This window comes from Brienomyrus brachyistius, chromosome 1 (assembly GCF_023856365.1).
Source record: "Brienomyrus brachyistius isolate T26 chromosome 1, BBRACH_0.4, whole genome shotgun sequence".
NCBI classification, from domain to species: domain Eukaryota; kingdom Metazoa; phylum Chordata; class Actinopteri; order Osteoglossiformes; family Mormyridae; genus Brienomyrus; species Brienomyrus brachyistius.
Window position 1 is genome coordinate 16,911,144 of NC_064533.1, and position 24,388 is coordinate 16,935,531.

Genomic DNA, 24,388 nt, shown 5'->3' on the forward strand with positions numbered 1-24,388 from the left:
AAGTCGGGAGGTTCTAGATTTCACACTTCTGTACCTCTGTCCTGAGGGCAGAAGTGTGAACAGTCCGTGGTGGGGGTGTGTGGGGTCTTTGAGGAGGGAGGCAGCTCTCCTCTGGACTCTGCGGTGGTAGCTGCTCTGCAAAGAGGACAGCGGAGTCCGGATGATCTCCGCAGTCTTCACCACTCTGCAGGCGGTGATGCAGTTGTTGAATGTGTTCTCCACAATGCAGCTGTAGAAGTTGCTGAGGATCTTGGTTGACATACCGAACTTCCTCGGCCTCCTCAGGAAGTACAGCCGCTGTTGAGCCTTCTTGACCAGCTGTGTGGTGTTCAGTGCCCAGGTGAGGTCCTCACTGATGTGGACGCCCAGGTACTTAAAGCTGCTCACCCTCTCTACTTCAAGCTCCCGAATGAACAGTGGCTGATGAGGCCTCCTCCTCTTCCTCATGTCCACTATCATCTCCTTGTGGGTGAGGTTTTTGTCCTCACACCATGACACCAGACCGGCCACCTCTCTCCTGTAGGCCGCTTCGTCCCCTCCAGTGATGTGACCGATCACTGCGGTGTCATCCGCGAACTTCAGCATGATGTTGTCTTTGTGGGAGGCGACAGTTGTGGGTGAACAGGGTGTAGAGGATGGGGCTGAGGACACAACCCTGTGGGATGCCAGTGTTTGTGGTTCTGTGTATGTTACACTGTTCAGTGTGTCGGCCCTGTGTATGTTGCACTGTTCAGATTGCTTCCACAGTCAATGAATAAATATATAATCTTTTCTACAATGTAAACCTTAATTTAGCCCCTCGTTTGCAACAGATCGTAAGATGCTATTAGATTATTTTATATAAATGATCAGTTTATTTGTTTGTTTCTGTTGCATCGGTGTTGCTCTATATGACACGTTATGTATGTATAACTTCCAGGTCCTCTGATCTGTCTCTGTTTTGCTGTGAGATTTCATGACCAGCAAACTTGTTCTGACTGCTTGTCCCACTGCCGAGATGAACCAGCCAGGCTACGGTGCCTCGTGTCATGCCTCCGTTCACATATTTCCAGATGAAATTACCAGATTTGGGATTAGGGGCATGTCTGCGAGATCCCTCACGCAGAGCGTGGGTTAGGGTTTCAGACGGCCGTCCCACTAAGGTTCATTAAGATGATGATATCCCTTTATCGGCTGGTGTGAATTAAAGAGCTCGGCCATGTGTGCGAGTTACATGAGACGCCGCATTTCCATTGTGCCCCTGTTTGCTTGTGCTAGATATTTATTGTTAAAACACTTAAGCCAGCAAAGTACTAATCAGGGAGTTTTTAAAGTATGATTTATGATGTGAGGCAGAATCACAGGTTTATTTAGTGTATTGTTGTGGGGGGGGGTGTGTGGACATTCTTAGGTAAAAGGCCTATCATTTGTTTTACAACATTAAACCAAAACTACTGTACTCTTATGCCATTACAATATTAGGAATGTTCATTCTTACATATCCTGATCTCTGTTTGGAGGGTGCACTTTAAATGGAGGGCCGTGTGACGTCCAAATAGCTACATCAATGCAGAGCAACTTAGAGCTGCAATGGAAAAACCACGACTCCCAGTAACAATGTGCGACTGGGTCTGATGCTGCTTATAATCCATACATGATACGCATGTGATTATAGCTACTTTTGTGTTAGTGGTGGGTTTAAATAGGCTACCTGACTACCTGATATGCACAAGATCTGCATATATGGCAACGTTTGTATTTTAAAAGCTCAGTGGAACAATTAAGCAGCGATATGAGCAGTGCATCGATCCCCTCTTGCGCTGAATGTTGGTGTCAGCTTCCATTAGTCTATAACTCTGGTATTTATGGCCACGGATTTAGCCCTGCATGTTCTTGGCAGCTGCCTGATGCTGATGTATGATCAACTGAGGGTTTCTAAAGGTCTTTATTTGCACAGCGTCCACCGCCCTTGGCCTGGGACCTTAATGACTTAATTACGGCTATTATTGTCAACCGTTAATAAAGTAGCAGATTAGTTTTATGCTAAAATCACATCTGTGCAAACCACAACTGCATGACTGACTTTTATTAGAAGTGTCAGTGGTAACTAAAGTGACTGTTTTCACTGCCTGGGAGATTAATGGCTAGATGGATGTCATAAAATTCATGGGTTGTCCTTGAACATATGTGAGCACTGTAGTGTTCTTTATGTTTCAAGACCATTTTTCAGTACCTGTTAACAGCAGGAGCATGTCTTTCCAGAACATTCTCTGGGGACACTGGTGTAGAGCTTTCATTCTGGCTGGTCCCCTCTGCACTGCACAGGTCCCTGTCTGAAGCCTGTGTTGAATTTTGATGCCCCCATCTTGCATGGTCTTGCTCCCACCCCGGTCCCTTGCTAATGCCCGCATCTGTCGCGTAATTGGATGTATGAGCTACGGCCGTTTCTGTGCCCGTTTGGCCTCCGTAATTAGAATGCCACGTGATCGTTTCTTCACTCCGATGTTGCGGCCACCCTGCCGGCCAGCCAGTGATTGCACACTGTGGGCCAGCCTGGAATTAAGCAATGTGCCGCTTCGTGCTTGAAGAACAGAAAGAATAATAAAAAAATTGGATTTGGTGGGGGGGGGTTGCTGTCCATCCTGGTTACACACCTTTCTCTGGTGCTCCCCCCCCCCCCCCCCCAGTGGGCTGTATAGAGTTACTCACACTGAATAGGCAAGGAGCTACGCAGGCTGAAATGCAAGCCGGAAAGGGGATTAAGCTCACTACTGGCTGGGACGGGAGGGGGTTACAGGGCTTTTATAACCCCCCTGAGTGAGGCTCTGCATGTCGGGGGAGTCTGGCCCTCTGACGGTTATTTAAAGATGGTGACGTTGACCTCATGAATCTCTTCGGTTCGTTTCCGCTGTGGAGGTCAGCCGACATGCCCGCGGCACGTCTTTGGACCCATTCTTAGCCGGCCCGGCTTGGAAAGCCGCTTGTCCGGCCTTATGGCCTACACAGATGCTGCTGATGTCACTGGCGAGTCCGTGTGACAGGGCCGCTGTGTTTTACCCATCATGGAAGCTTTTACTGCCACAAGAAAAGAATTTCTATTTTAGCTGCGGGTAGCTGAAATAATGTCTATGTTCTCGCAGACTTCCCCCCCCGGATTTGGGTTACTGGGGCTAAACAGAACCACATGGCAGGCTTGCAGGTACAGACAGGCCCTGGTTCGGTTCTGCGTTTCCCAGGTGACAGGCTACCTCGTGGTCACGTTCAGGCACTTGAATTTTAATTCTGCAATTTTCATTGGCTAGTGGGCAGCAGGAGGCAAGTTTGGACGTGGGACTGGGCCGCTGGTGGTGTGATTTTGGGATAGGGGCGGGGCTTCCTGTAAATGTGGGTGTGGCAGGGGCACAGCGGGCAGTGCAGCTTCACATTTTCCAGACTGTCGGGACGAGTAGAGAGGGCGGGGGGGTCGGCGTCTGTCCCCCGGCTGCCTGCCTGCATGGACTAATCTGCGAAGTTTGCTACCACTGAAGTAGGTCTGCTCTGCTGAACATGCGAGTCTCACAGGTCTCTGAAATCTGCTTTTATTGTGAGGAGGGCAGACTTTGCTGAAATTATCCTATTAACCTACAAATAAAATAAAATGAATAAATAAAACGTGTCTGCTCTGTGGCGCTGGACGTCCTCTCCCCGCACCAACACATCGAGCTGCTGTGTGAATCACCTCTTTACTTACCTTCTCCCGTGCTGCCTGGTTTTGTCAGTGGGCTGGGGGGTAGGGATCCCCACTGACACGCGAGTCCTTCTTAGGACACGTTGCGCAGCAGCCTGTGCCGGATCACGGCCAGCTGCAGACTGTTTATAGGGAGCCGTCCGGAGTTTCAGTCCTGTGTAAACGCTCCTCTGGACGGAGCTCTACGCTGCCCCCTGCTTTCGGGGCTTTTTAAACACTTTCTATTTCGAATAATAGCCAACATGTTTATGTAATGGCTTTAAGTCAGGAAGCCGCAGTCTCTAATGCCCTGTGACGGAAAAAGACAGCTGTGATCTAATACTTGTCTAGCACACAGGGAGGGGTCGTCCTTTTCAGGCTTACTGTGAAGAAACAGCGGGGACGTTTGACATAACGCATCTTCTGCCGGTCAGACTCCGACCTCAGGTTCCTCCCCACTCCCCTCTCGCACCCGGGTCCGGTTCTCAGTATGTCATATCCTGCAAACATGACTGCCTCCCCCCTGCGCCCCCCCCCCAAATTAGCCATATTTCCAGGGTTCATGGAAAGTCTCCTCTGGTCTGGAGTGGTGGGGCAGCTTCCTCCCTGTGCAGTTAGGAATGTGTTACTTTCACAACCCCTCCCCCCCCCTCCAAAGTGGTTTATTCTGTATTGCAGTCTGATTACTCAGAAGCCCCAAAATCCTGGAAACTGCAGTTTTCCTGAGAATTTTCTCCAAAATTCTCTATGTCCCACTGCTGGTGATTTGTAGTAGAGGCTTATCTTCATGAGGGAAGATGCTGTCATATTCCCCCCCCCCACAGACTCTGAAGGACGGCAGACTTCCACCAAACGCTGCTGGAATGTCCCGAGGGTGATCACCCCCGCGGGTGACATCATCTCAGGCTGCCAGTGGCCTTTCAATAAATGATAAACCCTGCTTGTTCTGTTATTTTTTTTAAAGTATGGCGCGCTGTATGCTGAACTGTGAGCGATGTCTCTGACAGTGTGCTGCAGTATTAACTACAGTCCTCTGTTCTTCACAGATTTTGTTCTGGCCCTGTAGGCCCACAGGTAGTGTCAACATGACCAATGTGTAATCTTTGCCCCCACAGCATCCTGCTGTAATGAAAATGAAGGAAATGTGTAAGTCGGCTCCTCTTACAGGCAAGGCAGCTGTTTCCCGTCATCAGCTGCGAATGGCTTCTCCAGATGTCCATGGATGCAGAAACATGGTCCTCCGCGATGTGGCTCTCACCTGAGACTGCTGGCCGGGGCACAGTCTGGCCCCCACGTCCCTCCTCGGCTTGGCTGGGGGACGGAGGGAGTGTGCAGCTGCATTCCTCAGCAAATTCTTGTGGTGAAACTGCATTTTTCCAAGCTGAGCGGCTTTATGAGAGCATGGTAGAAGGGGAACATGAACCTGGCAGGATGCTGTGTCCTTGGGAAGCAGTTTTCGGGAACCTTACGTCATCTGGGCTATAGGGCAGGTGTGTCCACCCCCCACTCTGCTGGTCATGCATTTACTGCAGGGACTATCAGTATAATAAATGGGGGAATAATTACTAAATTTTGGTTCCCCATTCAGTTTTAATGGTACCCAGTATCATGTGTCCTACAGACTGACTTTTTTGACTGGCTGACGTTTCTATGATGTTTCCGGGAAGCTCCGTGTTCCGTGTCTCTCCAGCCGCATGTGGGCTTTTCCCACCACAGTAGAGGCATCCACTCCTGGGACAGTAATTCGGCTCGTGCTGCATTCAGACGTGTTTCAGGGATGAAGCAGGGATGAGGCAGGGACTCGGTGCGATTCGGTGTGAACTTTGTAATGGCTCTGACTGAGCCTTACGTTCCTCTTTGTGTGGTGTCAGTCAGCATCCAGCGCTGTGTAATCATAAGATGTTCCATCACATCCATGAGGGTTAGGGGAAAGAAGATCCCCGCAAATGTCAAAGTTCACAAATAATGTTCTCCATCCCCAACCTCAACCCATAACAGTCTGCTAGCCTGAACAATAACAAAAATCTATTTATTATTCATTTCTAAACAAACTGCACAGTACACTTTGCACGTCAAATTACATTGTGTTTTCCTATCAAGACCTTTTTATATAATATACGAACCATATGCGATGGAGGTGTGGCTGCGTGCGATGGAGGTGTGGCTGCATAACAGGTATGGTTATGTAACCCTCCCGCCGCGTTGCGTCTCTCCGCCTGCCTTCGGTCCGCGCCTCAGTGGTCTGCGTTGTGTTTGTGTGTGAATGAATGAATGCCTTTTATTGTCACTATACACATGTACAATGAGATTATGTGAGGTGGATCGAGGGGAGTTGGGCAGGAGCAGAACAACACCAGTCACGCAGGTTCGGGATTGTGGTTGAGACTGACGCGCATTATTTAAATTCGGACACAGATTTGCTCCGTCTCTCTCACCGCCTGCCGCTCCAATCTTTCGGGGTGGCGAGAGCAAGCTCAAGTAAACAAAACGTACAATTTCCACTTCAAAATTAAAAATAAAAAACATAAATACAGTATTTTTAATTACATCACCCCTTACATGCCTTTATATCGTGATATTTTACTAACTGAAATGATAACTCGTTAGCCGCACATAGCCTGCATAATTCAGTACCAAAACATCAAACTTAATACTCCAAACCACACGGTCTGCATCTGAACCTCACATTTACAGAATATATTAAAAAATTGGATGGGTGGGCAATCTTAGCTCTGATATTTTAATGTAAAAGGAGAGCGGCCATTAGCACTGCTTACCTTTCGGGGTAGCGAGAGCAAACTAAAGAAAAAAAATGCCATCCACTCGAAACCCGCGTAAGGATTACGGTGTCCCGAAGCGAACATATAGATGGATAATGGCCAAAGTAAGTAGTACCATGACGCCTCTTAGTTAACGGTACATTAGAGCTACTGCCCTACAATTACATGATGGAGGTGTGGCCGCGTGTGATGGGAGGCGTGACCGCGTGTGATGGAGGCGTGGCTATGTGACAGGTGTGGCCATGTTTGTTGGAGGCGTGGCCACGTGTGATGGAGGCATGGCTATGTGACAGGTGTGGCCACATGTGATGGAGATATGGCTGCGTAACAGAGATATGGCTACATGATGGAGGTGTGGCTACGTGTAATTGGGATGCGACTGAGAGTAATGAAGGTGTGGCGGGGGGCATTTGGTTTGGGGCCCCAGCATTTGACTGGGGGAGACATTGGTTAGGGTTGCTGTTATTTGGTTTGGGGTGGGGGTGGCTGCGTTTGCTTAACATTTCTCTGGGGCTGTTCGGTAAACGGCGCCTCCTGCCTCCCACCTTTAGCCCCCGTCTCTGGTTTGTTTTCACACGCTTCCCGGCTGCCTCGGCCTCTTCTGGGCCGCTGCGGAAATGTCACAGCCGCGTGAGAAACCCGAGAAGTTGCTGAAACGTGTACAGATCCTTCTAACCTCCAACGTGCATCTGTGTGCTGAGGGTTTCTCCTGGCCTGCTTCCAGGCCAGGCACCCCACTCCCCCTAAGTCTGACACAACCTTCTGGGCTTGTTTTCTCATTCTTCTGTAATCTTCTGTTTGTGATGTAATCTGATGCGCATCTTCTGTACGCTGTGGACCATCTCAGAGGTCAAGATGTGCACTCTCTGCTTGTATAGAAATGAGCTTCTGAGTTAGTGGATGGTAAGAGACCTCTACTGCCCTAACCTTCTTGGGGGGGGCAACGTGTGGCTCTGTGTTTGTGATCAGAAGGTTGCCAGTTTGAATCATGTGCTTGGCAATGATGGCAAAACTCCGATGGGCCTGTTGACTAACCCCCATAAAATGTTACACTGGCCTGACCCCAGGGTTCACTCTCGTCTGTATATATGTGTGTATAAGTCTCTAAATAAAGGAGAACAAAATGGGGTATGAAAAAAATTCATATTAAAGCCTCATTAATTTTTTTCCATTTCGTTGATTTATTTCTTAGCAGTCTTGGAATGCAGTCTTAGGTGGCCATTGTCCTGCCTGATCACAAAGTCGCTCCTCTCTTTCAGGCAGGCTGCTGCTGCTCACTGTCGCCACCCGTGAGACCGATGGCTTCCTGCGCTTCATGCAGTCTGCCAGCTACTTCAACTACACTGTGAAGGTATGGGGGGGGGATGGCAGAGAGCCCATTCAGGGGGCTCCACTGACCCTTGGACTGACGGGCCTCTTTCCCTGGCAGGTGCTGGGGATGGGTGAGGAGTGGCGAGGCGGTGACGTGGGGAGCGGTCTCGGTGGGGGGCAGAAGGTGCGGCTCCTGAAGGAGGCTATGGAGTTACTGGCGGATCAGGAGGACCTGGTGATTCTGTCAGTGGACAGGTAGGGCGTGCGTGTGTCCGGGCTGGCCGCGGTGGGTGCTGCTACACCTGTCTTATATCCTGAATGGGTGCTGCTGTGTGCATCCAGAGGTATGAGTGGGTAAAACGCAGTCATTATGAGTCCATTAAGACCACATTCCTGGCTGTCTGAAAGAAGTCACTAAAACATTGCACTGTTTCACTGAAATGCCAAAACAGAATTTCCCATGTCTGGCTTCTGAGAACACCGCGATCTCTATCTTTGCATGGCTGCAATAAAAGCACTGAGCTGTTCTCTGTGCTCAGTCATGGATGATCAATACATGTTCCTTTCTGCCTCATCCCATTTCTTAATATCCGTGATACGTGACTTCAGAAGTCGCTAGAAAGATCTGCCTGTCTGCATGTCCGTCTGCCTCTGCCTGGTGATCCCCTGAATAAGAGACTCCTTTGTTCAAATCGGGTTTAATTTTCAGTTAGTGAAATCTTAGGTATGAATTGAATCCGTGGCATTGCAGTCTGTGCATTTGAACATCCCTCAGCTTTGTTAAAAGATTCCTCTTAGTGGCTGTGAAATGGGAGTTGATATGAAATGCTGATATGAGCTGCTTTGAGTACAGAACCGATTAAAAGACACAATAATATGAAGTGCTGAGCAGGGTGCAAGTGCTGAGCAGTGTGCAAGTGCTGAGCAGTGTGCAAGTGCTCAGCAGTGTGCAAGTGCTGAGCAGTGTGTGTAACACTGACAGTCTGGGTGTTTCCAGATATTACTGTTTCTGCTGCTTTAGGTAATCAGACCTAAATGTGAGTTTTTTTCTTAATTTTTAAGTGGTTATTCTGGGCAAATTGCAGGATGTCTATTTTTATCGGCCGAGTAGACTTCCCAGGTCAGGAAGGTGTTACAGCATACCATGCTTTTCACACTGCATGGTCGTTTGTACGTTTATCTTTGTAATCTTAAACAAATTGCGCCTGTTTGACCCCTGACCTTGTGTGTTTGCTCACTGACCCCCCCCAGCTCCTGTCAGGATTAACTAGCTGTTCTCTGGTCGTTATAGAGGACAGATGTGTGTGTAACAACATGCCAGATGTGTACTCGCCCCCAACTCTCAGGCTGGGGGGGCGCTCTCTGACCCCATGAGAGTCCCGGAAATAGGGTAGCACGTTATTGGCGAACCCTGCGTGTGTTTGACAACTGCAGGCTACATGTCCGTTGTAAACATGTTGATGTGCTTTCATGGACTTTGGCCTGTGACCGTGGCTGTCCATGGTGGGGAAGGGGGGGGGGGGGTCAGTGTCTAACTCAGGTCCAGGATTTGGTGTGGAATCTAAGCTCAGGGTGTGCCCCCCCCCCCCAGCTATGACGTGATCTTCGCTGGTGGACCAGAGGAGCTGCTGAGGAAGTTCAGACAAAGCAACCACAAGGTGATGTTTGCTGCTGATGGCCTCATTTGGCCGGATCGAAGGCTCGCGGAGAAGTACCCGTCAGTACGCACTGGCAAGCGCTTCCTCAACTCAGGGGGTGAGTGTCACTGTCCCTGTCTGGCCCATCCCCCCCAATCCCACCTAGACACAGCTCATTTACTCTGATGCAACCATCTGACTCCATCTCTCGGGTACAAGAGGCATGCCCTGCCCTTTCTGTGTGTATGATCTGCCCACCCCACAGGGTGCTTCCTGAGACCCCCACCCCAGATGAGGTCCCAGTTCAGCTAGAGGTTGCAGTGGTGGAATTCCCAGCCCTACCATTAATCTGCTCCCCCTAAGTGTGATTAAAGGAGCCTAAGGTTACAAGAACCTTCTAGAAGGAGGACGTGATTCCCTGCATGCGTGTCTAGCTCGGTGTATACGTAAGCAGCCGGCTGTTCAAACAGCAGCATTTCCTGCGGCCCAGGCTGGATAGAGGCCCATTCATCCCTGAGAAGAGCTGAATGCTGCATTCACGGATGTCTTTCTGGGGCCCAGCTTCCCCTCCCCCCCCGTCTTAATAAATCCCCTCAGGGCGGTTATTTCCGACCAGCCCCCATGTTCCTCCAAGCGCAACCGCTGCCTCCCAAATCATGCACTTATGGTCCTGATTGTCATTTTTACTGCTGAATTACTGCTTTGACCACGAGAGCAGCCCTCTGACCCAAGTATGACCGGGTTCATGTCTCATCAGCCCCAGGAACATTGGCACAGATAATGCACTGTGAGAATGGCCTGTAGGCCCGGGTGTGACTGAATCCCCTCAGCGCCAGGGACACAGGCGTCACTAATGCGCCGGGAGAGCATCCTGTAGGCCCGGGTGTGACTGAATCCCATCAGTGCCACCGTGAGAGCTGTTAGCTGTTTCATTTGGCTGGGGGATAGCGGGTTACTTGGACACACTGGCACACGCTAAGACAACAGCACTGTCCTGGGGGGGCAGCTGGATTTATTTAAAACCAACAACAACCACAAGATTAGAACCATATGGCTGAATTCTTCATATCTTGATTTTGGCACAGAAAAACTGTTTATTAAAAATAAAATCACTTCTCATCCTTTCAGAGAGGGCTTGTAGTTCTTATAAAAAATTGGAGCTGTATCAAAATTCTGATTTCATACTTTTTATGAGTAAATTATCCATGTATTAATTCACATATACAGAACAGAACAGGGCAATCCTTTCAACCGTACACCTGTAGGACTTACTGGGGTGAAGCGTTTGTATTTTGGGAGGGCAAATGCTGGCAAAGGGATGACATTCAGCTTGAAGATTTCTTCATGCTTATGCTAAAGGATAATTAGCATGATGGCTATGCGCTGCCCTTGCCTTTTAGCATCTGGCTGATGGGCAGACTGTGCCCAGACGTGTCATTTAAACAACACTTACGCAATATGCTCTCCCCATTGGCTTTGAAGTATTTTCACGCCCTGTTAAATTGAAATATCCCATCAAATTTGACAGGCTTTTCACTTCTCTTTTGCGTTGCACCAATAGCATTTTTAGCATCATTTTTATGAAACAACCAGTCATCCACTTACAAATTAAACGATGGAGGACTAACAGCCAGGGGGAACCCCCTTTGCCTCTCACCATATTTAACGGCAAAGTGTGCGTCGTTACGCTACCCAGGGACCGGTATGTTAATGAGAGGCTAACCTAGCGTTTTAGTGAGCCTAAACCTTTTTAGCATCTGTGAGGCCTCCTTTAGCATTCGCTTTTGGGGTCTCCACCTCTGCTTCAAAGAGCTGCCTTCCTCAGTTTGTCTGTGTCTAATGATAACCCTTTAAAACCTGCAATATCGTCCATGGTAATTTGGATTTTTTTCAATCCTTCTTCCGACATTCCATTTCACTTAAGCAATATCCATCTTCAGCCTCTGGCATAAAGATGTCTGAGGTCTGCTTAATAAGGCTACCCGAAACGTAGCCGAGACCAGCCAGCGAGTGCAATCCTACAATCTTCTCCTGCGGTTGGCTTCCTGAAGAGGGAGAACGGGGAAAACAGTGGCCGCCATGGCGACCCAAGCCAGCCCAAAAGATTTAGGCTTTCCTGGAGTGACAGCTCACCACCCTCTATCATATGCCTCTTAGCGGTGGTTTCTTGGTTAGAGAGTATTTCCCATTTGGACTCTACTTGTTTATCTTAGTTACTCGCCACAATTCCCAGTTTGGATGGGTATTGAACTACTTGGGTGTAAGAATAATGTTATATCAGAGCATCACCCCAAATGGGTGAATATTCTAGATGAAACTAGCAGTGCGCTCATCTGGGCTACAAGCACCTTTCTGGCTCTGCTGGTCCTGTTCCTGCACCTCTAAAGCCTGCTTTTATCTGGTTGCCTTCACAGGAATCATTGGTTATGCCCCCAATGTCCACAAAATACTGCAGCAATGGGACCTAAATGACAATGACGATGATCAGCTGTTTTATACCAAAATATACCTGGACCCGCTGCAAAGGGTGAGTGTGATAGCCATGACCCCCCCCCCCCCTTCGCTCGTGCCGAGGGTGGAGGGTCCAGCTGACCTGGAGATGTTTCACACTAAAGCTTTTATGTGTTTAGGAACGTCTGAATATCACACTGGATCACAAGTGCCAGATTTTCCAGAATCTGAATGGTGCTATTGGTGAGCAAAATGAGCCCCCTCCCTCCCCAAAATGGTACTGGGGTCAAGTGACCCGTAAAGACCATGCTGGCCAGAATCACACCCCCCACCTTCTCCCTACCTTCCTCCCCTTTCAGACGAGGTTCTACTGAAGTTCGCCACCGAACGGGTGCGAGTGAGGAACACGGCCTACGATACGCTGCCCGTGGTCGTCCATGGCAATGGCAACAGCAAGGTGAAAGGCTGGGGGGGGGACAAGTTACTGGATGTTAGATAAAAACAAAGGGAATCAAAGAGGGACTGAGAATGACTGACTGTGACTGAATTCTGCTGGTCAGTCAGCAGAGGAGGGCTACTCAGCAGGGACAAGTTACTGGATGCTTTCACACCACAGGGATCAGAACCTTTTTCCCGGACCAGGAATTTTTGTCGCGTTTACACTGCAGGAATTTAGTACAATTGTAGTTCCTGGGAGGCAGTTCTGGAACCCTTTTTTAGTCCCTAATCCAGACTAGGTACTTTTCATCCATACACAAACTCCTGGGGAGGCACTTACAGCTTGATGATTGGTTGACCACAAGCACTGCTGCTAACTTGAAAGTTACATGGAAGTGCAGAAAAATATTTGCAGAGCAAATATTAAGCGCATGGAATTTTGCACCTCAGTTGCATTTAATGTATCCATGAATACCTTTTTGCTTGCATCTCCATATTTCTGTGTCAGAAAATTTGATCCATAACTAATATACTTTTGAGTAATATCACCGGTGCCGGTTGTGAAACTTGCCAGCGCCTATTAGCAAGATAACATTAAATTGTTTTTTATTCTATGGAAAATGAAAGATCATTCTGCTGGTCAGATTAAAAAAATTATTATAAACATGTTGTTGGTTGTATAAATATAAGGCTGATTGATCCTCCCAATAACTAACAAATAACTAACTAACAAAATGATTTGTTCCTCCATTTTTGGGGTGGAGGTATAGTTTTGTATGAAATTATGCTACAAGCTTATTGCATCTGTCATGCTTATTTAGCATAAAGGTCCCAGTTCTTGTTGTGTGGTATGAAAGTAGCCCGGAGCTACAAAAGTTCCCGGTCCAGACAGCCCAGGAACTAGGAACTAGATTTCTAAACATGGTCACTTTCACTGTCACACAGCAGCACGGCACGTCACAGCCCTGTGACCCACTGTGTGCGATAATGAGTTCTCTATGGGGGGTGATGGACATGCCGGCGAGTATTGAATTGTTCATTTTTCAGTATTAATGCCAGGTGGTAATGGGGGGGGGGGCGGGGTTTGTTTTTTCCGCCAGTTTCTAGAAGGTGTGTGACAGTCTGGAATATTTCCGTTCCCATTAGGTCCCATTAGCAGATGTGTCTGTCTGAAGGGAATCCTGCTTACGTACTGGAGCAAGGTTAGATCAGGCTGTAACAGGTACCCACTTCCTCATCTCTGATGTCATACATCATCTCTCCCAGGCCTGGTGGAGCCTCGTTAGTGGCATAACTGCCTTGGGACTCATGACGGTCAGGACAGCATTAGCGGTGTAGCTACTGCAGGTCACCCTGGGACGCGTGTCGGCCAGGGAAGTGGGGTCTCATTGTCAGTGCAACATCTGGAAACTGTTTCCACGCCGCTTGCATGGAGGGATTCCCTCTGACGTCTCCGGCTCCCTCTAATGAAAAGCAGGTGTCCGTCACCACGGCAGCCAGCCGGCTTTCCATGCCGGATCCCTTGCTGCGCGTTAGTCCGCGATGTGGGTCCCCATGCTGGCTGGGCCCTCGGAGAGCCGGCACACCCAACACACCAGGCTTCCTGCGGTCGCGAGTATCCGTGGTAGTGCGGCAGTGGCGGCTTCCTGTGATCCCGCACAGGAAGCTCTGCAGGATAGAACTTTTAAAATGTGATGAAAGCTCACTGCTGTCTCCACTTCCCCCATCTGCTCTGCAGATTTACCTGAACTACTTGGGTAACTATGTCCCCAATGCCTGGAGCTACGAGCATGGCTGTGCCGTCTGTGATCGGGACACTGTGGACCTATCCAAAGTCGAGGTGAGTTCGGGGCACTGGCCACGATCCCCGAGGTCGCTGTTTATTTTTGCGTATTTACGTTTATTTAGCAGTTTTTATGCTTTTTTGAGAAAGCAGGGTCAGTCAGTCTCTGGAATAATTGAGAGTTAAGGGGCTTGTTCAGGGGCTTCATGGCGGCATCACTCTGCCAGACCTGGGAGTTGAACCAGTAACCTTCCAATCACAGACGCGGTATGCTTACCCACTGAGCCAAATCCACAGCCCCTGCCTTGATCTCGTCGAGGTTTGGGACACGACCCTCTGGCCCAGCACATCTCGCATCCAAGAACAACAAGCGAGATCCGGAGGCAGACGGAGACCTTCATTAAACTGGCATACAAGGCCTGGGAACCGGCCGGGCGAGGCGGCGGGCTCAGCAACGGCTTTGGCTTTCCCAGCATCTCACTTAAGGGCTGTCGCTTTTCGGTGGTCATTTTTGTTCGGGCAGTCTCAGCGGTCGCCTGAGGCGGTTCAGCCAAGGCTTGGGGCCTCTCTCCCACACTAACCCCTGCTCCTGCTCCACCCTACTCTGCTCCCCCCACTGAAACCGCAGCGGTCATGTGTCAGAGTGGCAAATAGCAGTCTGGGCAGGGCGCGTAAAACCTTTACAACGTGTGCTGAAAACTTAAATATGTATGTCAGGGGTGCTACATTTTCTCACCTAGGGGAGAGGAATTTTCACATGCACATCTCTGTGAGTGATGTCATACAGTGCTGTACAGGATGGTATAGCTTACAGGTGGGTCAGGGGGGGGGGGGGCACAGGAGGAGTGATGGTCACTGAGTGCTCCTGTTTTGCCAGATGGGGAGAGTGCCCCCCATCCCACTGAGTTTTTAAAGAGGGTAGATTGCCCAATAGGAGATTTATACACTGACATTGAGTACCCCATCCTGGAATCACTCCCCACCCCCCTGGTCACATCATTGTGATTGGCTGTGTTGGGGGACTTCCTTGCATCACCTTATGGAATATGCCAGAACAGTGAACTGGGGAGGGCCAGCAGGTGTGCGGGTCATCCCACCATTTCTACGTCTCTGCTGTACAGGGTTTGATGAATGAAGTGAGCCCTCCCTGATTCCTTTCAAACAGGAATATCCCTCGGTGATGGTGGCCGTGTTTATCGAGCAGCCCACTCCATTCCTGCCAGAGTTCTTCGAGAGGCTTCTGCTGCTCGATTACCCGAAGGAGAAACTCAGCCTTTTCATCCATAACAGCGTAAGTGCTGCTGTGTAAAGCCTCCAGGGACCCTCCACGTCTATTAACGCTGTAATGACTGTGTTTGCCCTTGCAGGAAGTTTACCACGAGAGCCACATCCAGAAGTTCTGGGACACGAACCGGCTTGTCTATAGGAGCTTGAAGCTAGTGGGTCCTGAGGAGGATCTGAGCCAGAGCGAGGCCAGGAACATGGGCATGTAAGTGACTTCTGTCAGGGGTGTTACAGTGGCGTAAACGTCTGTATTATGATGTCATCTGAGCCAAAGCGAGGCCAGGAACATGGGCATGTAAGTGACTTCTGTCAGGGGCGTTACAGTGGCGTAAACGTCTGTATTATGATGTCATCTGAGCCAGAGTGAGGCCAGGAACATGGGCATGTAGGTCACTCCTGTTGAGAGTGTTACAATGATGTAAACGTCTGCATTATGATGTCATCTGAGCCAGAGTGAGGCCAGGACCATGGGCATGAAGGTCACTTCTGTCAGGGGTGTTACAGTGGCGTAAACGTCTGTATTATGATGTCATCTGAGCCAGAGAGAGGCCAGGAACATGAGCATGTAGGTCACTCCTGTTGAGAGTGTTACAATGATGTAAACGTCTGCATTATGATGTCATCTGAGCCAGAGCGAGGCCAGGAACATGGGCATATAGGTCACTTCTGTCAGGGGCGTTACAGTGGCGTAAACGTCTGTATTATGATGTCATCTGAGCCAGAGCGAGGCCAGGAACATGGGCATGTAGGTCACTTCTGTCAGGGGCGTTACAGTGGCGTAAACGTCTGTATTATGATGTCATCTGAGCCAGAGCGAGGCCAGGAACATGGGCATATAGGTCACTTCTGTCAGGGGCATTACAATGGTGTAATCGTCTGCATTATGATGTCATGAGCAAGTATGATAATTATCCCCCATAATTTACACCCTGCCAACTCCCTAAGGACCATCTCACTCAGTTTTTCCAAGCTGGGCCTGAAATGGTGTTCACTGGAGACCAGTTGTCATGGTGCCACACCTATTGCTTTATTTTGTGTTTGTGTGTGTGTGTGTGTGTGTCACATGGTTCCTCCTGCTTGCTCTCGCCTTTCCTGGGCTTGCCTCCATGATGTGTAAAGCCTCCATGGACCTTCAGAGAAACCACCATTTCTGCATCAGTGCATCCTTTGGTTTGCTTACACAATCTGCTTGGTCAAAAATGCAATGAGAATTACAGCCTATATAACATACTCTGGTTTTGGGATGTTTGGGAACACTGGCTGGCTCTGGAGCAAACCATTTTGCTTTTTGAAATTGTATTTAGCAGAAGCTTTTATCCAACACAGCACAGATTTGTGAGAAAGCAGGGTCAGTCTCTCTGCTGACTCTGGATTCAAACCCACAACCTTCTGATAACAGCTGGCAGACTTAACCCCCTGAGCCACTCACCGTAAACATGTAAACACATTAATGTCGTCTTCATGGTGTTGTAACATCAGTGTCGATGTTTGTTGAGAATGACAGGCCTCCGTGGCGTGACTGATTCAGCACTGTGTCACTGCGTCACTGCGTCCTTCCCAGGGATGAGTGTCGTAAGGATGCTGGGTGCGACTTCTACTTCAGCATCGACTCCAGCGTCATACTGACCAACAGACAGACCCTGAAGCTCCTCATCGAGCAGAACAGGTAACACCTCAGTTCCACTCCCCCCCTCCCTGCCGGCCCCCCTTGGCAGAACCCATTGAAGACCTGGGGTGACCGCGGATCAGAACAATCCAGAAACCTTGCTGTGCTCTCTGGGAAAACAAACATGCCCACTTGCTGTTTGGGGCTGTGGTATAAACCAGATGTGCACAGCAGCCGGACGGCGGCGGTGACATCCCGTCTCGCTGGACTCACGCCCTCGCCTTCGAGGAGGCGCAGTGGTCCGTATTCCCGCCGTGGATTGGCCGGCAAGGGAATGTGAGAGGTTCCTGAAAATCTGAATATTATTGGATGCACACATGAAATTCCTCTGGATTCTCTGCATCGGAGTGAGACGTAAACAGTCCGCAGTGCCGTGCAGTGCAGTGCGTTAACAGCTCTGGCCAGCTGTTAGACAGGCTCAGCTGGCCGCCACGGGTCTTAACCTCCTTTTCTGCACAGCTCCCTCCAGTGTAACGTCAGAGACTCGTTGAGAGAAACTCGCTGGAATCCCTACAGCAATTAAGTACCCCGACAGCGTCAAACGAGGCAGCGTTTCGCTGGATGGGCTCATATTTGACATGCTCAGATGTTTGAGTGGTACAGAGTGAAGGCTCTCATTACTGTCGGCTGCAGGCTGTAATCCTGGCCCATATAATAAGTGGAACAGGGCTTACTCCTGCTCTCTCAGCCTGCTCTGTCGGCCTTCTTGGCACATTCGACTGAATAAATTGTAAGTGATTTCTGAGATCGTTCACAGGCTGTCTGTACTTTACCCCCCCCCCCCCCCCCCCAGGAAAATAATTGGCCCTCTGGTGAGTCGTCATGGCAAGCTGTGGTCTAACTTCTGGGGGGCGCTCAGCCTGGACGGCTATTATGCCCGATCTGAGGACTATGTGGACATCGTGCAGGGGAAGCGCGTGTAAGTTACCAGGAGCTAACATGGGGTGGGGTGGGGGGGTGGGGGGGGTTGAGGAGCCAGGGTGTTTGTTTAGAGACACGGAATCTGAGATTTACACTGCTTGCGTCCTGCAATTCCCATAATTCTCAGTAGACACGCACAGTATTCCATAATGAAGCAGGCCGCGGTCTCACCTCGCGCTGGCCGTGTGGATCGTACGCGTTTATAAATGAAGTGCCAGTTAAGCTCCGCCCCCGGCCCTGCAGCGGCATGTGGAACATCCCCTACATGGCCTACATCTACCTCATCAAAGGAGAGACGCTGCGGACCGAGCTGAGGAACAGGAACTTCTTTGTTCTGGAGAAGCTGGACCCGGATATGGCAGCGTGCCGGAATGCCCGGGATATGGTACCGCGCCGAACCCACACGCCTCCTCACACCTCACACCCCCCCCCACACTCCCTCAAGCACCCTCGCACACCCCCAATGTCCCTCACATTCCAATACACACTCTACACACCCTGGTAATGATGTCAGTATATAAATCTGCTGTTGGCGATGCTGCTGCTTTCTTAATGTTAAAAAAAAAAACGCCCACAGCTCAGCTAAACCCAGAAACGGACTGGCAAGTATACCCCGGTGCCCCGGTGCTGCATAGCGCCCCCTATCCTGCTGTGTGTCCCTCTGAGGTTTACTGCCCTTATCATGCCCCGCCTCTGTTACCCAGCCCCAGTTTACCCCCTGGCTGCCCTTGGCTGCCTTGATGGCCTTTGTCTCTGTCCCGTCCGGCTGTCCTCCCAAAGATTGTGGGGAGGGTCCTGCTCCATGCAGGCTGCTCTCCACCTCCCGCCCCCCAGCATGCGACATTTCAGGAGGGATCCTCTTTCTCTCTCTCTATCTCTCTCTCAATGAATTAACCTTCATCCACGGCTTTGCTCTCTCTGGAACGTGTCTCCCCGTCTCTCCAGAAAGTGGTGACTGACACGGTGCCTCTCCTTCATTTTTTTAGACCGTACAGAGAGAGAAAGACTCTCCTTCCCCGGAATCGTTCCCTATGCTCAGGCCCCCCAAGGTTTATCCCATTTTACATTATTCTACCTGTATCTTTACTGCTGATGTGCTGCATACAGGGAGCAAATAGCGTCTCCTGCACCCATTTCCAAGGGGCCCGCTGAATGGTCTGCCAGGAGCTGATGGAAGACCTCCACCTGCTGTGTTTGGCTCCTTGAAGACCACTCTCCAATTTAATTACCGTAATTCTTGGATTGTTCGTGACCCTCTTCACCTGGATTAAATCGTACATCATCTAGATCTATTGGCATAGCGCTGATGAGTGACCTCATAAAACATATATCTGGACACACACACAGTTGGTGTGTTTAGTCAGACCCATTGGGAATGTGGTGCTGGTGGCCTGGTGACCGATTAGACAGACAGAACGCGCCCGTGTCTGTGGTCTTCCTGTCTGGTGCTGCACTGCCGTCAGTGTGTATGGTATCCCCCACCATCCTGACGAGGAAGATGCCCAGCGCTCGTGGCTCGTTAAGTGACTCCATGTAACACGCTTGTCGGTGCGGCACGCCCGTTTTCAGCCTAAGCCCCTCCCACCTCATTTAAATGGAGACACTTCCCCTCCTTCGGCCAGACGTCAAGGAATCCAAAATGTCTGCCGACGAGTGTGTAAACACGGCATGCTGAACGTGACCGAAGCCTGGGCTGAAAACAGCGTGTTTGCCACAACAGCAGCCTCAGTTCCTGCCCTCATCCCCATCCTTACCCCCCGCCCTCCCAAGATGACCCCCTTTTTTAGCTATTTTTTACTCTCACATTACTCTTTCAAAAGCGCCTCACTTAAAATACAATCTTACTCCTGGAACATTTTCTTCGGTGCCGATGATCCTTGTTGGATGATTTCAGCCTTGTGTTAAATTGTACAACCTGTTATTTCACCCAGACACCATTGTTTGCTCTTAGAAGTTCAGCCATGAAATGTCAGCTCTGTGATTCCTGTGTGTCTCATAATCAGTGCATGAATTTACCAGTAATCGATCTCCAGTCTCTTTTCTCCGGTGTGTCTGCTTTGGTTACCAATCTGAAATTGACACAAACTCTCTCTGCGTACTGTAGGGAGTATTCATGTACATTACAAACCGCCACGAGTTCGGAAGGCTGATTTCTACAGTTAATTACAACACATCCCATTACAACAACGACCTGTGGCAGATCTTTGAAAATCCCCTGGTATGTAAATTATCAGTCGCTGTAAATACTTCTCGAATGTCACGTTTTTTAGTTCCAGAACTGTGTGCTTCACCTCGCTGGTTCGTTACAGGACTGGAAGGAAAAATACATACACCCGAACTACACACGGATCTTCACAGAAAGCCTCACTGAGCAGGTATGCTAGGGTGTGAAACTGTGTGTAAAAGATTAGCAGGCTTTATTTACGGTTTGTGGCATTAAGAATACTGCATACAGCAGGTACGATCATCCAGGAGTTTTGCTTAATTAGGGTGACCTTTATGGTAGAGCGTATTAGTACGGCCTGATTTCTCCATGCCTGGATAAATGATGGCTGTGACTATTACACTGCTGTATAAACAGATCAGACTAAGATGAACAAATCTGTTTTGGTTCGTGTGTTTGTGAGAGGCTGTAGATGAAAGTCATGATTGGGCGGGGCATGCGCTAAAGGGGGTGTGATTTAAACAGCACAAGCCATCCGTGAATAATGACCTTCATCACTGCCTCCATCACTACCTCGGTGTTCGTCTCTTGCAGCCCTGTCCGGACGTCTTCTGGTTTCCGGTGTTTTCTGAAAAAGCTTGTGATGAGCTCGTCGAAGAGATGGAGAATTACGGCCTTTGGTCAGGAGGAAAGCATCAGGTTGGTTGGAATGGTGCAGAGACTGACAGTAAGACAGAATTCATTCTCTTCTTGGCCTGTCCCTCACCTTTGGCTTTTGGGTTGAAGGCATGTAAACCCCCCAAATTCAGCCTTTCCTGGGTTTGCTGCCTGGCTTTTGCCGATACAAATGTGATTCTTGTCCCCCCAGGACAAACGCATTACTGGGGGCTACGAAACCGTCCCTACGGACGACATCCACATGTCCCAGATCGGCTTCGAGAAGGAGTGGCTGCACTTCATCCGCGAGTTCATCTCCCCCGTCACCTTGAAAGTCTTCTCCGGTTACTACACCAAGGTACCGTGCAGGGCGGCCCCCGGCCAGCCGGCCTTCTGCCACTTTCCACAGCGGCCTCTCCTGATGGGGGTCGTGTTCAGGTCACGGTTGCTTTTCGCCGTTCCTGTTGGTTCTTGTTATCCCTGCTTCATTTAGTACCTGGAATCCACCATCCATCAGAATGCCGGCCTCCTTCAGAAGCAGCTGGCCTCACTCTTTGCCACTTAACTCTTACCTTTCCTTCTGCCATGTTCATACTCGCTGGCATAACGGAAAGATGTTCTTCGCTGAAGATCAGGATGTTAGAAATGCCTTGTCACTGCTTCTTTTCCCCTCTCGTCGCCACAGGGCTTCGCCTTGCTGAACTTCGTGGTGAAGTACAGCCCCGAAAGACAAGCCTCGCTCAGACCGCACCACGACACGTCCACGTTCACCATCAACATCGCGCTCAACAACAAAGGCATCGATTTCCAGGTGAGTCACCCATCCACAAACAACTTTAGCCCCGTTAGACGGACGGCTTGCATTCATATCAAAGTGACGTGCACAGTCAACAGCCAGAACATCACACCGGAGTATCACAGCAGAGCTTCGTACCCAAACATTACGGCACAACGTCAATAGCAAAACATCACACCAGACCGTCATACGTAAACATCACAGAAGAGCATCACACCTTGATCTGTAATGTTTAGAAATGCTTATAAACCACAACCTCCCGTCCAGGTTCCATTGCCGTCACATGTCCACAATGTCCTGCTGTGTGACGCACATGCTGTCACCTGATGGCACTCCAGGGGATCGAAGTTGTCTGGCACCGTTTGAGTTGCCGATCGTGATGAAGGGTGGGGTCTCACCCCAGAGGCCGGTCCCCCCAACCTATGCTGCATGCAAAGCCTCGAACCCGCGTCGTCTGTCTGCCTGAGCCGTTCAGATCAGTTTCTCCTACTCATCCTTCACTCAGGGTGGCGGCTGCCGCTTCCACCGCTACAACTGCACCATCGAGTCGCCGCGGAAGGGGTGGAGCTTTATGCACCCGGGCCGGCTGACGCACCTCCACGAAGGCCTGCCCACTACCGGGGGCACACGCTACATCGCCGTCTCCTTCATCGACCCCTGAGCCCCCCACCCCCCCCATTGACGCCCCTCCTGGACTCTCAGCTGCTCTTGTTTTTCCCATTTCCCTGTTTCTTAACCCCATTGTCCAAAACGAGGGTTTGCCGAAAAACCCCACCACCTCCCATGTGACGACTGAGAGGCTTCACTGATGCTGCTGCAGTTTAACACCTTTAAGCATCAAACCCCTGGTTCCAAACCTCCGTGCTCTGATTTCCTTTCCATTTCGATGTTTCTCTTTTGGTCAGCAGTTCAGCCTATTTTCTGGTCACTTGTCAGACACGCTTTGCTTGTATGTTATCATTTCACACAGATGATCACGGTAATTTTCACGGTGAAGTTCAGAGGCCAAAGCCCAAGTCTCTACTTGAAATTAATTTTTTTTCCATGAAAAGAGAAACTTTACAAGCTGAATTTTATGAATCGATATCTTAGTGTTTTTTTTTATGGACTTTCAGACCTCAGCCAAGGAAAACATTTTAACTTATTTTGTGAAGTTGATAATTAAATAAATGTTTTAAAACTGGCTTTTGGCTTCGTGTCCAATGGAAGGTGTTACCGCTGATAAAATACCGCAAGGAAGATAAGAGGCGGCTGACGGGAAGCTTCAGGAATGCCGCACTTCCTACTGTGGGCCGTCCGCCGGATCCAAGCATGGGCGGATTAATCTGCTAACAGTCAGCTAGGCGACCGGCTGCTTAGTGTTTCCCATACGCACTCTGAGCGGTGCGTCAGCTCACTGCACCACACTGCGTACAGCCCGTCACGACGGAGACATGATATCACCCCCTCTGCGGCTAGCCGCGCTCCGTGCAGGAATTCTCCTCTCCTTGTCTGCTGTGCTCGGGATTCCGTCCGGGGCAGCTGGGCTCTTGAGAGCGTGAGCGTCTTTCCCACGCAGACATGTTTTTGGGATGCTCCACTGGGATGCTCCACTGGGATGCTCCACTGCTTGTCGGAGCTGCGTGGGTTTGAGGTTCTGGTAAAAGCAGCTGCGCCCCAAAACCCCCAAGTAATGTTCACAAGTGTTATTTTCTAATCTGGTCTGATGGTAAAGGGTCCCAAACGCTGTGGGGTGATAAAAAAATCACCCAACCCCCCACTTCCAGGGTGAAGGGGTACAGAGAAGTATGTGAGTTACAGGAAACATTGGGGATCGTTTAGTCTATTTCTGTGCATGAATGGGTTATTTCATAAAAAGTGTGAGGTGACGCTATGGGATATACCAACTGCATTGGCCAAGCCTGAGTGGGTGGGGCTTGTTGGAGGGGGGGGTTTAAGCAGGTGACATGGGCTTTACATGGGGTGAGTGAGGAATTCACAATCACATAGCACACATTTGGACACATTTTGTAAAAGCAGTAAGAAAGATGCCCGGAATCGGGCCTTTTACTGGGAAAAGTGATTGAAGTGCTCCCCCCCCCCCCCCCGAGGTATGACATCTCAAAGCCCCACCCACTCAGGCCCATGGAATGTCGGCGAGGGGAATCTAGGTCAGCCGGCCTCACAACGATCAAAGCTCTCTTTGTGGAGGGAGTCCCCCCCAGCCCGCAGAGCGCTGAAAGGTGACATTGATGCAGTCCCTGCACACACAGCAGCCTAACACCCTCACCTAAGTAATTAGGTTCTGGAACGAGCTGGATTGTGGGCCTGGGCTGGACCATCCACACCTCGCTTAGAGAGTGACGGAGGTTTCAGGTTCTGAACCCCAATTCACTCTTTAAGGGCGCCTCTTTCCGTACAGTCCACTGTCCACCCGTTTTTCAAGATTCCCCTGCAACAAACGGGGTGCTGTGATTCAGCAGGTTAGGACCCCTGGACCTGTGACCGGAAGGTCACTGGTTCCAATCCCAGGGTCAGCAGAGTGATGTCGGCCGCCAAGCAAGTAACAGTATGTATCTCGCTCTGGATTAAAGCAAAAAAATACAATTTAAAAAATTTATACACGGTGAATCCCATACATTCACTTGTTTACTCCACAGCTACTTCATACCCAAACACCATCGTCCACTGCTGCCACTCTAGGCTGTGCCTCTGTTTAAGCTTAAATCGTTGCTGGTACACTATGGTTACCCATGATATATGTCGCCCGTTAAGTACAGGCTACAGTCTGGCAGGTAGCGATTACCCACAGTGTGGCATGTATTTGAGTTTAAAC

The 24,388-nt window shown here is 49.8% G+C and overlaps 1 protein-coding gene across 2 annotated transcripts in view; it reads left to right on the forward strand.

The window, feature by feature from the left end:
• plod2 (procollagen-lysine, 2-oxoglutarate 5-dioxygenase 2) overlaps positions 1–22,757 on the forward strand; it is a 30,390-nt gene extending 7,633 nt beyond the window's left edge. The window contains exons 2-20 of one of the 2 annotated variants that reach the window (XM_049025662.1): positions 7,725–7,816; positions 7,895–8,031; positions 9,368–9,531; positions 11,828–11,940; positions 12,044–12,107; positions 12,224–12,321; positions 14,041–14,142; positions 15,251–15,376; positions 15,453–15,574; positions 16,931–17,035; positions 17,829–17,954; positions 18,200–18,341; positions 18,943–19,005; positions 20,061–20,174; positions 20,266–20,331; positions 20,715–20,819; positions 20,989–21,135; positions 21,463–21,588; positions 22,079–22,757. In XM_049025662.1, coding sequence (XP_048881619.1) covers positions 7,725–7,816; positions 7,895–8,031; positions 9,368–9,531; positions 11,828–11,940; positions 12,044–12,107; positions 12,224–12,321; positions 14,041–14,142; positions 15,251–15,376; positions 15,453–15,574; positions 16,931–17,035; positions 17,829–17,954; positions 18,200–18,341; positions 18,943–19,005; positions 20,061–20,174; positions 20,266–20,331; positions 20,715–20,819; positions 20,989–21,135; positions 21,463–21,588; positions 22,079–22,234 — 2,168 coding nt within the window. In that variant the 3' untranslated portion in view covers positions 22,235–22,757. The remainder of the gene's footprint in view (positions 1–7,724; positions 7,817–7,894; positions 8,032–9,367; positions 9,532–11,827; positions 11,941–12,043; positions 12,108–12,223; positions 12,322–14,040; positions 14,143–15,250; positions 15,377–15,452; positions 15,575–16,930; positions 17,036–17,828; positions 17,955–18,199; positions 18,342–18,942; positions 19,006–20,060; positions 20,175–20,265; positions 20,332–20,714; positions 20,820–20,988; positions 21,136–21,462; positions 21,589–22,078) is intronic. The other variant, XM_049025669.1, reaches the window with a different exon arrangement.
• The last annotated feature ends 1,631 nt before the right edge of the window (positions 22,758–24,388 follow it).